Here is an 18490-nt window from a genome sequence, read left to right on the forward strand (position 1 = left end):
TTTTTAATTAAGTAAGGATAAAAAATGAATTCGGCCCTAAGTATGCTTAAGTATACTAGTGCCCAAACTTCTTGGATTCTTTTCTCAATATTTTTGTTCTTGGGCTTACTGTATCTTCCATACGATGTTCAGAAGTGAAGTCTGAACTATCTGTGGTCATTAATGCTCCCCTGACAGTTTTCACTAGAGGGTAATGGCCCAATTCCAAACAGTAATTCTATTTTATAACTCTTCCTCCCTTTTCAAGGATAGTAATCTCCATTTCCTCTTCTATATTGGTTTCACTCCACTGGTGTAAAGTATGCAGTTCAAGATGGAAGAAAGTATGCAAGAAACTAGATCTTGTTGACGTTTTCTATACAGCTCTCCAGTCAACTGTCCATCAGTATGGAGGACAAATCTGGATATTACCAAAAGCTATCACTCTGTGTTCTCAATCAAAGGCAATCAAAGCCATGAGGAACACTGAATTTAAATTAGCGTGAAAGATTTATTCAGATGAATACTAAATACCAACCTGATTTCTCCAGGGTAGATTTCCAAGGTGATAAACAGAATCACCTCCTCTTTCATTGGAGTAAATAAGTCCTTAAGATGCAATGGTTAAGGGAAGATTGCAAATGGTACCTAATCTTCAAAAAAAAAAAAAAAAAAAAAACCAACCAACAAACAAACAAAAAAAACTACATTTGAATAAATCAACCCCCTAGGTCAGATCTAACTAAGTAAGAGCCAATATTTTTTAAGTGAGATAATATTCTTCCCTTCCTTTAGAAAATCTTAGAAATTTTTAGAAATATTAATCCAAAAAAACATTGGAAGAAAAATTCTCCAAATGCCTAATGGTGAAAATGAAATGGGGGACATTTGCAATGGATTACTTATAATGTCTCACTATTCCTTTACATCTCTCAAATAAAACATTACTTTTTTTTATATATATTTAAAGAAATGGGACTTTGAAATGCAATGTTTGCCCTAAACAGCCTCAACACTTATTTCCTTCCCTCATTAGAACCCTGTAAGAGTCTGATAGCCAAAGTGGGCTGCCCTCGATACAGTATGTGTCTAGAAATCCAATTGCAAGTTAATTATTTAGAAGCCAGTAATTTCTCTTTAAAGAAATTCTGCCTTGATTTTCCCCCCTCTTCGGTAAATAAGGGAGACAATTGCCTCCACTGGGGTTTGAGTAGAACTGTGGAATGCATCTTTTGGAATAGCTGTTGAGGATCTAGTTTGGCAATTAAGAGGAACTTTTACTTCTCAGTTTTTATTCCAAACTGGTAAATTGGTTTCTGAACCAAAAAGCAAGTAAGAGTGGGAAGAGGATTTGCATTTTAACAGCCCCTAGTCTAGGCTAGTTCCTAGGCTAGTCATGCTGACCAAGAGGTTCTGAAACCATTTGGAAAAGCAGCTAATTTCTGACTTTGCTTAACTTTTGGAGATCATTTCGTTTATTTTTTTCTTGCCTCATCTAGCTCTTTTATGTAGTCATTAATGGGAAGACATTAGGATCTTTCAAATTTTCACTTAAAAATAACACTGAATAGTTTTTGGAATTGGGATTACAAATAGTGGATGTAAAGCTAATTACCAAAAGCCTACATTTAGAGCAAACTGGTGTATATGGAGCCAACAGCTCAATATTTTAGAAAGTGCCAATTTCCTAAAAATAGATAAATATGATGATTACTGCTGGAATTAATTCAAGGACATTCAAAATGAGATGACTAATATCAAGGAATAGCATTTCTCTGATATAAATCCAAGGGAGATGTTTTACACCCATTATTGCCCAATCCTGTAGCAGAAATGAATCCCACAAACCAAAATAAGAAAAGTCAGATCAAAGCTATGCCACATAAAAATAGCAAGAATATATGGTAGCTGATATTCCTCTTAGCCAGGTGGTACCCGGCAGAGTTCAGCTTCTGGAAAACAGGGAACATCCAGTGCCCGTCAACTCTAGGTGTGGAGATTTGCCCCAACTTTCTTTTTTAGATACAAAAGCTCATGAGATCAGTGTGGTTAAGTTTCCTTTAAGAATCACCAGTGATGATAACCTTACCAATAATAAGAATATGCAATACAGGCCAAAATGAAAACTGTCAAAGGGAAAATAGTGGTCTACCACATCTGAGGTCAGTCCCTCCTAATCTGGTGAGCTACCCTATTGTGGACATACAAGTATATATGTAGGAGACTCTCAGCCAATTTATTCTCACTAAATTGCAGGTGTGGGTTTCAAAACATTGTCTAAACCATGTGACCTGGTCCCTCCTCCAGACAGAGATGATTGTTCTGTTGGTAACTAGCTGACTCAAGAAGGACCAATCAGATTCATTTACTCTCATTCTTTCTCTCATATTGTCTTTCTCTCACTCTCTCACTGTGTGTGTGTATATATACAGAGATATAGTTCTATCTCTCAGCTAGAATTTTTAATTGAGAGGCAGAGAAGCTGGGGTTATTAGTAACTGAGTCTTTTAAATGCAGGGCTCCAGAAAGAAAGTTTATGAATTCCTTAAGTTGAAGTTCCCAGATCTACTCTGATTCCCATAAGCTTGGCTGTTTAACTTCTTAATTTCATGTGACATTTAGCTTCCTTTCAATAGATCCCTTTTACAGACCCTTAAAGGTGGTGTCTGTTACTTGTACCCAATCAAAGGACACATAAGTAATACAAGTAAGTGTGTGTGATTGTGTGTGTGTATGTGTGTGTGGAGAGAGACACACTCAGAGAGAGACAGAGAGAGACAGAGACAGGGAGAGGTAGCTAGAGTGAAAGATTAAAAGTGATCATTAACCAACCGTAGGTAAAATTTAAAAAATAATTGCTTCCCTCTGGATGACCAGCTTTTCCCCAAGTTTCCAGTTAATGTATCTTTCTATCAAACTCTATTTAAGCCCCCTTTGTAAAAGTATTTTTCAAAATATCCACGATACTAATTTTTCTATGTTAGATTTTTGGCTTCTAGGAAAAACAAATCTCTTGGAAAAACGATCCAATTATTATACTTAAAAATATTTTCGAATAGTATCCGTAAATAAAGAAATCAGATTCTTTGGGTTGCAAAAGTTTATTGCTTGTATGAGAATTTGATAAAATTTGTATTATTAAATTGATAACTTATCCCAATTAACTAATGACACAGGAGAACTGAAATGTCCTTTGTAGAGATCTTGAGAGTTTAAATTATATCTGGCATCAGCTGAGTTGGAAAAGGTTCAGGGGTTTATACCACTTCTGATCAAGGTTAGTTCCTGATGCACTGAGGAACCCCGAGGTTGCATGGAAACGGTGCTTAAGTGGTCATTGAACTGTGCTTTCCCCAACCAAACTTCATCCCCATTTTTAGTCTCTCAATCAAGGTGCATTCCCTCTCTACTCTTCTGCATGACTGGGCCCTCATGTGATGGATGTGAGCACAGCATGCCTGATAATCTTAGTGCTGAGAACCCAGTGTGGAAGTGAGGTGGGGGTGGGGATGGAGATGAGGGAGAAACAGCCAATTTAGCAAATGGAGAAGAGAAATCACAATGTGAAGAAAAGACTAAAACAGAAAAAGATAACAAAGGAAAATAGTGGATATTTCTAATCCCTTTGAACTGATCCTTGGGGTCTCATGACAATTTTGAATATTTGCTTATTTAAATTCTGTCATTGAAGTTTTCAAAGGAAGTGATAAAGATATGCTATGTTTCCATCCATTAGCAAGATTAATATTTACTGTATAGAGAATAGGAGAGGAAGGGTGGGAAGGGAAATGTACATATATTCTACAGAGAGCAGGGGTAATTTTTTGTAGAGAATCAGGGATACTTTTAAGTTTCAATATGTGGAATTCCTCAAGCAACAACACTTTACACTTGAAAAACACATTGTTTGCAAAATGCTTTTATTTTTGTCACTTTATTTGAGCCTCACACCAACACAATAGAAAAGGCAAGCCTGAATTTGGAGTATTTTTATGCACCCACTTACATAGATGAATAAACTGAGGCTCAGGAAGCTTATGTTACTTACCCAAGATCACACGACAAGCAATTGGCAGAGCCAGGTCTAGAACCCAGGGAAGGGTTTATTCCACTACAAAGACATGAAACAGGACATTAAACAAACAACATCTAAAGAAATAAGTTCTGTAAATAATTAAGAACAGGAAATCTGGAGAGACACACTCTCATTTACAACCTGAACTCACTGCAAGTGTGCCACTCTGTTCTAAGTAGACAGGAGACGAAGTTACAACTTTGGCCACAACCACCTTGAAAGGAGGACCAAGAGCTGAGTGTGCATTTACACAGAGCCAGCTCTCAATAGGTACATAGGACATAGGAATGGTCTTCTGTACCAAACCATATCCCTTAATGGTCCATCATAATAATTCCTCCCTTCCTACTTTTATTCTCTCAATAAATATTTTTTTATTGAGAGGCTACTATGTACCAGACATAGCTTAATATACCTGCTTTGTCTAAAACACCTATTTAGAAAGTTGGAGTGTATAGACTTTTTCTTACATTTCTCCTTTATGGCCTGACCCACTTAACATTAGCATGAGCTGGTATTACTTATCAGAAGAACTCCACTTGGACCTGAAAGTAGGAGAAAAAATAAGAAAACTCAAAGAAAGAGACTGAAAGAGATTGAGAGCAATGAGCAAGATATAAAAGAAGGGTTTGGAGACTGGGAGACACTACTCAACTTCATCTCTAGATCATTTTGCCTTACTGTTTTCTCAAGGCCATGCCAACTCAGTCAGAGAAAATGCACTACCGAGAGTCTGGCCAATAGTATTTTCCTATAAAGCTGTGGTCACAATGTGCCCCACATTGGCCACAATTGGCCTACTTGAGAATCCAAATTCCTTCAACCTATTCAAACCTAAGTAAGATAAACTTGATCTGATTCTCAGTCATTCACCAGGCACTTGAGGGACTACTTACCATTCAACTTCCTTTTACCTTCATGTAAGATTTCTCTTTTTGAAATATTATTATGTGGATAGTTCAGTGGGAAGAAAAGAAACCTAAATGAACCTAAAATTAATTCTGAGCATAAGCCCCTGAGCAAAGGCCAAGGCTATGTGTATTTTTTTTGAAGTTTGTGTAATCAATGAAATAAATCAAATAAGAGCAGTGAGGGATTAAGTCAGGGCCTGTTTGAAATAGCTGTGGAGCAAAGTAACATGTGTCAGCACTTAGGGCCTAAAAGGAAGGGCATGAGAAGGTCTAGGATTATGGTAACCACGTGTCTAACCTGGGACTCTGCTAACTTCAGAGTGGGGCTAAGATGCTGGCTCGTGGGGGAGGAGGATGTAAAAGGAAGTAGTTTGGAGAAACACAGTATCAACGGGCTCATTTTGCATTTTATGCTCGATTTCATTCAAAACTGATAGCTTTCATATCTCTAGGTCAACAGCAAGAATCAGTGATGATTAGCTCCACTTCAAAATTTGGTAACAATAGATTAAAAAAAAAAACTCATGGTGGTTCTCTCCATTTAGACATGCTACAACTTACGGAAAGACTGTAAACCTAGTTCTATATTAATTTAGCAAATAGATTATTCACAGTTAAAATCCATTATTTTATGTGCCAAGCATTGTAGTAGGCACTGGAGATAGAAAAGTAATTAAGATTCCACCTTTTCCCTTAAGCAACTCACAATATGGACACCAGTATGCGAAAAAACAAATGCTATATGTATAGTGTAACAAGTGATCTAACAGTGATTGTACAGACTATAGCATAGTCACAAAGCAGGTAGAAGAAAACTTATCTCAGGGAGGTCAAGAATAGCCTCAAAGAGCTGACTCTTACAGGAGGAAGGGAAATTTTCTAGGCTGAGAGGGATGTGAAATGTGGGCAGAGAGTACAGAGTGAGCAAGGACACCACAGCCTAAAATATTGGCATGGTGGTGTAAGCTGAGAGGACAGGTGTTTGAAGATGGTACTGGAAAGACAGGCAAGACTAGATCAAGTCCTCCATGCTGAGGAGTTTGTACATTAGCTTTCCATTAACAGGGAACCCTAAGAAGATTTTTCACGAAGGAAATGATATGACCAGATTTGTGTTAAGTCAAGATAAGAGCAGGGTTATCTGCAAGAATTGATGGTGAGAAAGATGGAGGTGGGGAGTCCTTGCAGGAAGCTATTGTCTTTGCCCAGATGGGAGGTAATGAAAGTCAGAACAAGGTTATTCATGGTGGAGCTGAAAAAGCAGAGGATGAGTTCAAAATCTTTTTAACTAGAATCAGAGAACTTCACAACTGGATGTGGAGCCTAAAAGAGAAGAATTCTTTTAGGATTACTCTCAGATTCCTAGGTTTCGGAAGCTGGATAGACAGTTTAACAACAATAAGGGTGGGGATTTGGAGGAAGACCAAATGGTACAAAATGAAAGACACTGAGTTTGGCTTTGTTCATAACGAGCATGGATGTCTCTGAAATATCTAGACAGAGATATCTACGGATCAGAGCTCAGGAGTGATACCCAGTCTACAGATTTGGAAATCACACAGGTGGCTATAACTCTGGACATGGATGAGATCACCCTGGAATTAGTGTGTTCAATGAGAAGAGAAAGAGGTCAAGGTCATTAACCAGGAGATAATTGATATTTGGGGAGGTAGAGAGTGAAAGAAGTCAGCAAAGAAGAGAGAAAAGAACCTATCCAAGAGGGAGGAGAAAGAGGAGAGCTGTCATGGGACCAAGTGAGGAGACAGTTTCAGGAAGAGGGATGGACAACAGTACAAAATACCAAAGAGATATCAAATGAAATGTGAACTGAAGAGTCACTGGATATGGTGTCTTTTTCAGAATATGTTTCAATGGGAATGGAAGCCTTATTAAAGTAAATGTAATAGTGAACGAGGCATGATAAAGAGGAGGAATCAGTTATGAGCAGAAGGAACTACTCTCTAACAGAAAAACGCAGCATAGTAGGCACTTAATAATCTTGAAAGACTGGCAATTTCTAAGCCAAGCTTCACATGCAAACCTTGAAACTTTTCTTACATTTGTACTGATCTTTGTTTTCACATACATTTTGTTTGATTCCTTACAAAAACCTTTAAGGTACAGGGTGGGATTTTTGTTTGTTTTCATTTTTTGTTTTTTAGACTCCATTCTATGGGAGGAAACTGAAGCCCAAGACCATGCAGTTCATTTGAGATCACAGAATCAGTAAGTGGCATAAACAAAGGACTCTCAGCACAGTGCTCTTCCCAGCACCACAAAGAATGTTCTGAAGATCAATGCGATATTGCAGAGGCAACCAGGCCACACTTGAGAAACTCTAAAGGGAGAATTCCTGCCCACAATCACTTCTTTGACTAACAATAGACACACTTGGTTGCCCAAATGCTTCTATGGAGTTAATAAGGAAGTGATTAGTTACATGCTGTATCTTCTCTTGAGAAGACCTGAGCGTGTGCATCCTTTGAAATGTCCCTTTACTTTTAGAGGAAGATTTCAGACTTGTCTTACTTTATCAATATGACAAGGAGAAACATTTGGTTAATATGCTCTATCATTGCCTCAAAGACACCCTCCTCCCTTTCCTTTCAGAGCCAGGTAAAACTGAAGTATGTAGATTAATAAGCCCCAGGCTTAACACTTGACAATTTCACTGTGATGGAGGCAAAGGAGACCCTAAGCCACCCTCCCTCTCAGCGAACAAGAGCGCTGCCCTTTAGCATAAAACATGAAAGGTTTCTGTAGTTTTGCCATCTCAGCAAGAGAGAAAATTAACCCTATATTTTCTTATCCCAATTACCTTAGCATGGGTGAGGAGGGAGGGGACCTGAGTTACAGACGGTCAGCATGAGAGAGCAGGGATGATTGCGCACGCACCCTGGCATGGGTTAGAAGGAATTACAGTCACCAGATATTAATGCATTTCTAGATTCATCATTAATTTTCTAAGATTCTCTGCAAGTCTAGATAATTTGGCAGGAAAAAAATTGCCCTTTAAATGATATCTTCTGCTTAAATTTGGAAATGTGTGGTAGAAATCACCATTTTAAAAAAATGAACAGTTTTAATTATATTAAGAGAGAATGCCTCTATTTAATTAATTCATTTAGTCCCTGGGTGACACTGGGTGTGGCTCAGTGAAATTTAGGAGGAATCCAGTTTATCAGGAGGACTCCTCTGCACCAAGCAGCAAGGCAGCATCCTTCCACACCTTTCCAACACTGCAAGGGAAAGGCGCAGTCAGGTTGGAATTCTGAACCACAGATCACTCTCTCTAAGATAAGAATCACTTGTTCCATGAGGAAAGGCAGATGTTGGTGGGGTTGAGGGGTGGAGGCGAGGGGGTCTTGTTGCTTGCACTGGTATTCTTTACACTTCAATTACAAATTAATCCTTATTTTTAAACAAAAGAAACACCTCACAGTTTTCTTGCTTTGTGGACACATATCACATCTTGCAAGTTTTTCATCATCTACAAAATGCATGGTAATTAAGCCATTTAAAGTTAGCCCCAAGATATCTGAAAATCATAAGCCACTAAAATCTCAGGGATTCTTTTATTTATTCCTCCTTTGACCACTCCTTTACCATCTTTTCCTTTCTACCCCACTCTCACTGCCTTCTTCCCACTATAATAATCTATAGTGGTAATTAATGGCTAATAAAGATCATTTATGCTTTCTTCTCAGCCATTGGCAATGTATTACAACTCGGAAATCCAGGATCACATCTTTATGCAGCTCAAGTGGAAGAGGAAGGAAGTGCAATCCCGCCAGCCCCCTCCCACATTTCTGCTGGATTTCATGGGTGTGGCAGAGTTTAGACCTTTGCAGGTTTTTGCCCTTGTTTTATTCTCTGTTAAGGACTAGGATGATGCATAGATGGCAGAAGAAAGATAATCACAATCGGATTCTGCCATGAATGATATAGGATCATTTCACCCACAAGCAAGAAACCTGGGTGAGACCTAAGTACCCAGGCTATATAAATGCCAGTCAGTGTAATGTGAGCCCACGCCCTGAATACACCATTTCCTTCAGTTTGATTTAACAGCATCCTAAATACTGACTTATGTGAATGACATACAGCAGTGGTCAATAGGGGACTTGAACATTTCAGACAAGTACACGCTTATAAAATGCATGGGCAAAATAGGAACATTTGTATATATTCAAATTTCTCTCTTGAATATGAATTATGCTAAAACACATGCCGGCATGTGGAAACCATACAGAGCACATGCATGACTGTGTATGGGAAGTATGCAGATACTATATACACTTGCATGTGAATTTCTACAACTCCCTAAACACACAATTTCAGCTTCTTCACTTTGCACATATCCTAGTGAACACTTGGGGCTGTCAGCGAGAGGACCCAAGTGAAGCCAGCTGTTCCCTTTTGAGGAAGGGAATTTCTTTAGCCTCAGTTCCCTTTCGAAAAATCATACTTGGCTTCTTTTGTCAAGGAGGGGGGCGTGTGTATACATGTATGTGTATACATAGGGTGGCAAAAAGTTGTAAACCAGCATATTTTTTCTTTCCAACATTAAAGCTTTATTTAATGAGTAGCACTGACTTCCTTAGGGCTCCGCCCTCCTAAATTTTATTTCCGCAGCTCACCAGGGGAGCAACCTCAGTACTTTCCTTGAAAGTGTGCTTAGCCCAGCCACCTGTATCTATGGCATTTGTGTATTGGAATGAAGGAAGACAAGGAGAGGAAATTTCTTGGTTTCAAAAATGAGCCAGTGGAAGCATCAATCTCTAGAACCACAGAGCAGTTTAGGGAACTGGCACATGTAAGGCTCTCATGCTCTTCCCCAAACACCCTTATACAAACCACACACAAACCCCTAGTGCCTGTGACTATCTATCTATCTATCTATCTATCTATCTATCTATCTATCTATCTATCTATCTACTTATTTATTTCTGTCATGCCTCTCCACCCTCTCCACCCACTGCTCTGAGATTCTGCTTCTGTCTCCCTTCCCCTTCCTCTTCCTTCTCCTTAGTCCTCACTACTCCACTCCCCACCCTCTCCACCCCAACCCCCATCCCCCTACCAGGGCGCTGGCTAAATGTGCAAAGCTGGCAGCCTGTTTCTTCTCCACTTCCCCCTCCACCCCCTTTGGATTCAGCGAATGTATTACAAATTGCCCCATATCCAATACCTGCACAGGAATAATGCCCAAATCCTATCTCTTGCACCCCACCCTAAGGCAAGCAATGTGCAAAGGGCTTTTTTGACCAAGACTGCCTCCCCACCCACGGGAACGCACACACACGCACAAGCACACACTCACCCATATCCCACAGCCATTTTTCTCCTTAACCTTCGCCAAAATCGCTCAAACGTGTTCCAATCAGTGTTTGAAAGCTTATTTTGGAGAATGCCACGGCGCTGTCCGTTGCTGCAGAACACGGTACTAGCCATTCCTCCCCACCCTCACCCCAATCAAGTTTCTAAAATGTCTTTCAAGAAATAAGTGAGGAATTTGAAATGGAAGAAAAACCTGAGCCGGGGAGGCCGGGAAGGCCGGGGAGCCGAGACGGGGGGGGGGGGGGGGTGCAGAGAGGGAGGGGACTCGGATTCTCGCTCGTATGTGTCCCTCTACCTGATGAAAATGAGTCACTATGCTTATTATCCGGAATGTTAGTCCGTCCTTGGTCACTACAATTCCAGGAAAGATGCACAGGAAGGGGAGAAAAGACCTGATTTCCAACAGGTCATACTCGGCTGGTCTTTGCCATCCCATCGGAGCTCAAAGCTCCTAGGGGCGTGGTCCACCCTCTCTTCAAACCAGCTGGTGCACAATCGGCTACTGGAGCTTGGGAAGGGGATTTTCCCCTCCTACACGGCCAGTTTCTCCGCTAGCCCCAGTTGTCTTTAGATTCTCTTTTTAAAAACTTCCCAAATCACAGTTTCATTCATTGAAAAATAAATAATTAAACCTTCACATGTTTTTTTCCATTAATACCTGCGCCGATCTGAAGCTCATGCATGTAGGAAATAAGGCTTCTTCCGCAGCACATGTGAGAACATAGTACCATAGAACAAGCAATACTCATTACTGGATATTATCCTTTCAACCCCGCTTTTGGCAAATAATATATAAAAAAGGATTGCCTCCCCATCTTGTAGGTAGAGCCCACATCTTTCCCCCAACACCCCTCTCTATATCCACACACGCAAAACCAGAGACCTAAAATGCTGAACATTTACTGATAGCCAAAAAAAATCTTTTTTCTAGCCAAAAAGGCGTATTTTTTTCTAACCTCATCTTAATTAGCAGTAGCATTCCAAAACCAGAGCGTGGAAAAAGAGAATAAAAGCTGGGATGCAAGCATCAGTTACCATATGCTAAGGAAACGCGAGCACCATGGCCAGAGAAGAAGCAGTTAAAACATTTTTTTTCTGCCTTTACAGGGAAATATTGCACTCTGGTCATTTCACAACAGCAAGAAGTAAAAATCTTTAAGTCTACCTGTTTGGTTCTTCTCATACAGCACAGCATGGTTGTATCGTCCCTTGCCTTCTTCCTGCCTTCTCTCCTTTCCTCCTCTCTCTTTCTTATTCCCCCCCTCTCCACCTCTTTTCTGCTCGCTTGCTCACTCGCTCTCTCGCGCTAGCGCGCTCTCTCTCTCCCTCCCTCTCTCTCTCTCCCTCACACACACCAGGGCAGTTAGCAGCAACTGTAAGGTCCACAGCTATAGCTCGCCGCACATGCTCTCTCCCTCTCTCTCTCCTCTCCCCTCTCTTCACCTTTTTTCTACCCACCCCCACCCCCACCCACTCTCTGCCTATCTCTCTTTTCCTTCCCTGTCTCTAGGTCCCTTTCTCAGAATTGTTCCCTAGCTTTCAATGACTAATCACTTCCCCCAGCCCCCACCCCCTTTCGAGACAGTCACCCCCTCCCCATCCCCTGCCAGCCTCATGAATATTTAAACACCTCCAATCTGGACCCAATTACCCACCGACTTTCCCACTGCATTGAGAGAGGGTGGTGGGGTGGGCGCAGAGAAGGATATTCCAGCCATTCTGGAGATTGCAGGGAGTATGTTTTAGAGAAGAGGGGCTTGAGGAATGCTTCTATTTCTTTATTAACTCTTTTCCCAATATCACAAAAGCAAAGAGTATCTATTCTGACTGAGTAGTCAGAACTATATAATATGTTATATCTGCTATTTAGATTTTATGCACAGTTAATAATTGTGGGGGTTAATTTCTCTCAAAAAATGAAATAACATGTGAATGTCATACCCTGTATATACACTGTGCTCAGTATTCAGTTAACCTAAAATAAATACATATATGTAAACTTAGATGTGCACAACATATCTCATATATGCTCCAATATCCTCGAAAAATCTATGCAGATATATTGCATTTTAAACAGTCTAAGCACTCAAGTTCAGAAATAATGATGTTTAGGAATTAGCATCTGTATCTAAAATCACATGGTAGTTTTTTTGTTTCTTATTGCACATATACCTGTTTGAAAATTGGAGTTTCTTCTAATTTTACTGAAAAAGCTAAGCACATTTGAACAGTAAATCATGTAATATGAATGGTGCCTGTCGACTAAAATAAAAACGTACAAAGTGAGAGCTCTGAGTTTCAATTTTACCTGGGGACTCACTGAGGACTATAGCCTGGGAGATAGCCTCTCAGATCTGAGGAACTGCTCAGAAGAGGCAAGGGGGAGGTCAACATATATGTGATTTTGGTGAAGGGGTTGCAATCAAGCACACATCTTGGAAAAAGGTTACTGCTCATCATGAGGAACAGATATCTTAGTTAATGGTTTTAGTGCTTTTCTTTTTTTTTTTTAATTGAAGTATACTGAGTTTACAATTTTGTGTCAATTTCTGGTGTATAGAATGTTTCAGTCATACATACACATACATATATTCATTTTCATATTCTTTTCATTACAGGTTACTACAAGATATTGAATATAGTTCTCTGTGCTATACAGTATAAACTTGTTGTTTATCTATTTTATATGTAGTAGTTAGTATCTGTAAATCTCAAACTCCCAATTTATTCCTCCAACCCCTTTTCCCTCCTGGTAACCATAAGTTTGTTTTCTATGTCTGTGAGTCTGTTTCTGTTTTGTAGTGCTTTTATAAGTATGGGAAGATGCAAAAATCTATGTTCTTAAAAATTTTCCCCTGAAAATATCTATCTGAAGGCCTGTTCTGCCACTTTTCCCAGAGGACAGAGTGTCTCCTTCCTAGTCTCCACCCGACCCCTTTCAGGGTGTGTTGAAGATCAGCAACAGCACTGGCTAATGACATAATCCTTATAGGGCCAGGTGGCGAGGGACATTCTTTAGCTGGCATGCCCAAAATGATATTTTACAGTTTGGGCAAGAAGAATAAAAGTAAACTCATCTGTTATCAGAAGAAAAAATATATCATGAAGCTTTACTTCTTCAATTCTGTCTGTGGTTCTTCATAATTTGGATGGAGGAAAATATGACTTAAAAAGAGTATATACAACATAATTTTTCCATATACAGTGCTGTGTGATCTTGGGGATGTTAGTGAACCTCTCTGCACCTAGTTTTCTAAGCTGTAAAATAGAGATGACAATATCAACCTTGCCAACATGCTGTGAGGACTGAACAATATAATGTATGCAAAGCACAATGAAGTCATTCTCCATACATAGCAGCTTTACCTTAGATAGCGTACTCTTCTGAAATTTTGGTGATATTTTCAGGTAAGTATCTCAAATAACTCTTCAAACCCTTTCTTATTGTTCATTGTGACGACAAGCATCCCCAATTAAACAGCTCATGGTCTTTCTAGTCCCCTCTTGATATGAGCCCAGTTAATACATGTCAACAAGACAGCTTATTATCATACGTATTATCAGGATCACTGAGCTTAATAGGTACTCAATACATTTTGACAAAATCCCAGGTACACTCACCTCAGAGTGCACTATCTCAGAGAGATACTCAGTAGGTAACAGTTATAAATTATCACAGAGGTCTTCCTAAGCATGACCTGCTTCAGAGCCAGTCTTACTTGGTCTTTTATTCCTCTCAGTTTGCTTCTTAGTTTTCATACTCAAAGATTAAAAAAAAATTAAGTTCTGAGTTTAATTTTTTTTTTTTTAATGTTACAACAAGCTCAGTCAGAGCCAAGCTTTCAACAACAGCCATCTATGTGTGTCAGTGATAGAAGAGGGCAAAGAATAGGTAAGAAGCAACCTTGTCAGAGCCGTTCCTGTTGTGGATTAGGATTGCCCTACCTGCCTGAGGGGGCTGGAAAGAAAGGGAGGAAGTGGGTGAGGTGGTATTGGGGGAAAGGGAGGAAAAACAGATTCATACATAAGATCATTTTGTCAACTATGTGGTCCAACTTAAGGAACACAGTTGGCTGTGGAAAGAGGCCAACTCCTTTCCCTTTCAATGTACTCCCCTTAGCCCTCCCATTTATATCTTCTTCACCCTTTTATTTATCAGAGAGAAACTTGAAAACAACGTGGCATAATTAAATCAGAGTCTAGAGCTCCAAACCAGGCGTAGGCCTGGATGAACTCTGTGACTTAACATGTTAAACCACCTGTGTTAGCATCCATTTCCTCAGCAGTTTACATACATTATTTCACCCAATACTCAAAATGAGGTAGGTGCAATCAGTAATCCCATTTTAAGGGGGATACTAACGTTACGAAAATTAAATACCTAGACTAGGATACAGAGCTAAGAGGAGGTAAAGCCACAACTCTGAAACCCTGTTAACCACTAAAGTACACTCAGTGGGCTTCTATACCTCATCACTTCTGGAGATTAGACTCCGTAGTGTAAGTTTTGTGTTGAAATGAAAGCCACGATCTGAAAGGTCCACCTATTAGGCCCAGCATTTACCTCAAGAGCCTTGAAGAACACGCTGATACTTTAATCCAATAGAGAGCCCTCTGTATGTTTCTGACCAAACATCACCTATTTCAACCAGCTTCAGGTGCCTCAGTGTTTAGAGTCCTCACCACTTTTTTTTTTTTTTTTTTAAGTGGAGGTACTAGGGATTGAACCCAGGACCTTGTGCATGCTAAGCACTCATTCTACCACTGAGCTATACCCTCCCCCTAGTTCTCACCATTTTGGATGTCTCCCTCTGGACATACTGCAGTCTGTCAATGAGCCTTTAAAAACTACTTCCCAGAAGGGAGCTCAAGATTCCAAATTTAATTTAAATAACATGAAATAAATTCCAATGCATGATTTTTCCTCTAAGCAATGGAGGTTATAGGAATGCAAAGGAATGAGGAAGAGAAAAGTAGACACTGATGTGATCTTGGCAAAAAAGAAAATACATTTATAAAATAAAAATAAATAAAATAACCAGTACTGTCCTGATCCCCAGCCAACTCTTCAGTGGATCCACTTATACCTAATCCCAGAAGATGCCTAAATTTAAGTTCTTAAATAATTTTAGTTTAGAAGTTACCTGTTGGTCTGTAACAGGTAACTTCCTGACCACAGGTTAGGCAACAACATCATTCTAGAAGAAGGTGAAGAGTGGTGAGGGCCAGGTCCTAGTTCTAGCCTCAGATCTCTTTGAATTTTATACTAAAATGACCCTGTTTGTTATAATAAACCCAGAAGTTACTAGGCCTTATGAATGGCTCTGTCAGATAGTCTGCCACTTTATGACCGGTCTTGAGAGAAGGGTGTCATTGAATCACGTACAGACTATGTTCACCTTTTCTCTCCCCCTTGAAGGAGTTTCTTTTCTTTTAACTTTTAGTCTTAGCCTTTTACCTGCTCTATTAGTGTTCAGTGCCACAACAAAATACCACAGACCAGGTGGCTTGAACAACACAAATTTATTTTCTCACAGGTCTAGAGGCCAGAAGACCAAGATCAAGGTGATGGCAGGGTTGGCTTCCCCTGAGGGCCTTAAGGGGAGGGCCTATTCCAGGCCTCTCTCCTTGGCTTGCAGAGGGCTGCCCTCTCACTGCCTCTTCACAAAGTGGTCCCGCTGTACACGTGCACCCTGGTGTCTCTCTGTATCCAAATTTCCTCTTATTAAAGGACATCAGCCCAGCTGGATTAGAAGCCCCCACCATATGAAACTATTTAACCTTAATTACTTCTTTAGTGGCCCGATCTTCAAATACAGTCACATTCTGAGGTACCTGGGGTTAGGGCTTCCACATGTGGCTTTTGAGGAGACACAATTCAGCCCCTGACATCTGCACTCTCCATCAGTACTTTCTGACTTCACTCACTTATTCAGCATTTCCCATGTTGCAAAAACATCCTGCCCTCAGGGAGATACACACATGTAAAAAGCAAAACAAATGCTATTTGAACAAAATAGAACTCAATGTCAAATGTGTGTTGTAAGAACTCAGAATAGGAAAGAAATCACTGTGGACTAGGATATGTCTTCTACTTCATAATTAGGATTTGAACAAGTAGAGAGGATGCAACGAGTTTTAGAAAAAGGTCATATCAGAAAAGGCAAAATTCATAAATAATCACCACCTGATCGAGGGACTGTCAGTCAATATGCAGAAGAGGGGGACCTGGAAAGGAGAGTAGGAAGAGAGAACCTGAGAAGGGATGGATGGTTACACTCAAACTAAGAAGGATCTTGAGGGTCAGGCAATGACAGTCTATTAGTGTCCTAGGGCTGCCAAAACAGATTTCCACAAACTCGGGGACTGAGAACACTAGAAATGTATTCTCTCACATTTTGTAGGTCTAAACTTCAAGTGTTGGCTGGATTAGTTCCTTCTGGAGGTTCTGAGGGAAAAATCCATTCCATTCCTGTATCCTACTTTCCAGTGGCTGTGAATCAACCTCACCATTTCTCGGTTTGAAGATGCATCACTCCAATCTCTAACTCCATCTTCATTCTGTCTTCCCTTCTTCTTATAAGAACACCTGTTATTGAGTCTAGAGTCCAGCTAAATCCAGGAGGATCTCATATTCATTTCCTTAACCTAATCATATCTGCAAAGACCCTTTTTCCAAGTAAGGTCACATTCACAGGTACTGGGGGCTAGAACTTGGATACAGCTTTTTGAGGAACACAAGTCAACCTACTACAGGGGATCAGACAGAAGCTTTGTGAGTAGGAACATTTTTGAGAATGCCTAAGGCAATGTTGCAGAGTATGGAATGGAGAGACAGATAGAGCAGGGCTCAGGGAGAGGAGGATGGAACTGTTCTAATGCCTAGATCAGGAAGGGACAGTGGGAGAGAAAGTGAACTGTCACTTGTTGAGCGCCCAGTATGTTCCATGTATCACAGATTTTATGCTTTACATGGTCTGTCTCATTTACATCATGGAAGAATATCTTGAGGGAAGAGAAAAATGGAAGAACCGAAAGTGGCTTGGAGATTGAACCTGGGCAGCCTGGAGAATGAGAATACAAAGCTCAGATGTGAGGACACCCTGAAAGGGACCTGGTGTGGTAAGGAATGAGACAGTTCTGAAAATGTTCATTTTATGGAGGCTTTGAAATGTTCAAGTGCAACACAGAACCTGATTGTAAGAAAGAAGACTGAAGTTGTCGGAGCCTGCCAAAGTCTTCCAGGCAGACACGCTGCATCCCATTCCAAGGAAAGGCAAGCCTCTGTGATATGATGTCACCATATTCATTAGGTTGAGAGCTTTTCAGTACAGCCTCATTGCCAGAATTCATCTTGCTTCCCACAGGCAGACAAGAGTCTGAAGCTAAGACCTGGATCATTTTTAGGACCCTCTAAATCTCCATCCATCTTTCCAGACTTGCCTCAGATCCTCTCAAGAGTTTCTCCTTCCAGCAAACTCTGAAGGCCATTTGAATTGCTGAGTAGTCAATATCCCAGAACAAGGATATCTCAGGGAGGGAACCATGTGCTGGTGGCAAAGGAAGAGAAGAAGAAAGGTATGCAGCCCATGAGCAAAGACTCAGTAGCCACGCAGCCACCAAGAAAGTCTGAGATTGCCTGTGTGACCAAATCTAACTCAGCGGTTTACTCAGAGTATCAAGTGGCTGATGTGAAAGATTCCATCATATTACACAAACTTCCACCACTAACATACCATCAGAGATTGAAATCAGAACATTTCATCTAGTTTGATCATTAAAGGAACCACAGAATTTTCCACATATCTTTTTTCTGTTCCCCTCAAAGTATTGGAGTAGTTCATTTACCAGCCAGTCTTCTCCCTGAAACGCACATTTCTGGATGGCAAGCACTATTTCTTAGTTTTTTGTTTTTTGGAGTTTCTTTTGGTTTATTTCTGGTGTTTCCAGCAGGGGCATATATGGGTTTTATGAGACCTAAAACTTATATGATTTGGGGGGGCCTCTAAGTATGAAAGTGAATATTTATTTGGAATAAGAAATCACAAATTATATATTTCAAAAATTGATATATACTACACACATCATAACATTCAAAAAATAAATGTAATATTTTGAAACAACTAACATCTCTATAATTCTTTTTTTGACTACGTGTTCTTTGATCATCTCTTTGTACGACAAT

At 40.1% G+C, this 18490-nt stretch overlaps 1 protein-coding gene across 1 annotated transcript in view; it reads right to left on the bottom strand.

Moving 5' to 3' along the window:
• Window positions 1-11785, bottom strand: part of GAP43 (growth associated protein 43) — a 91958-nt gene extending 80173 nt beyond the window's left edge. The window contains exon 1 of the mRNA XM_010985027.3: window positions 11471-11785. Coding sequence (XP_010983329.1) covers window positions 11471-11500 — 30 coding nt within the window. The 5' untranslated portion in view covers window positions 11501-11785. The remainder of the gene's footprint in view (window positions 1-11470) is intronic.
• Between the last annotated feature and the right edge of the window lie 6705 nt (window positions 11786-18490).

The sequence above is a fragment of the Camelus dromedarius genome, chromosome 2, assembly GCF_036321535.1.
Source record: "Camelus dromedarius isolate mCamDro1 chromosome 2, mCamDro1.pat, whole genome shotgun sequence".
NCBI classification, from domain to species: domain Eukaryota; kingdom Metazoa; phylum Chordata; class Mammalia; order Artiodactyla; family Camelidae; genus Camelus; species Camelus dromedarius.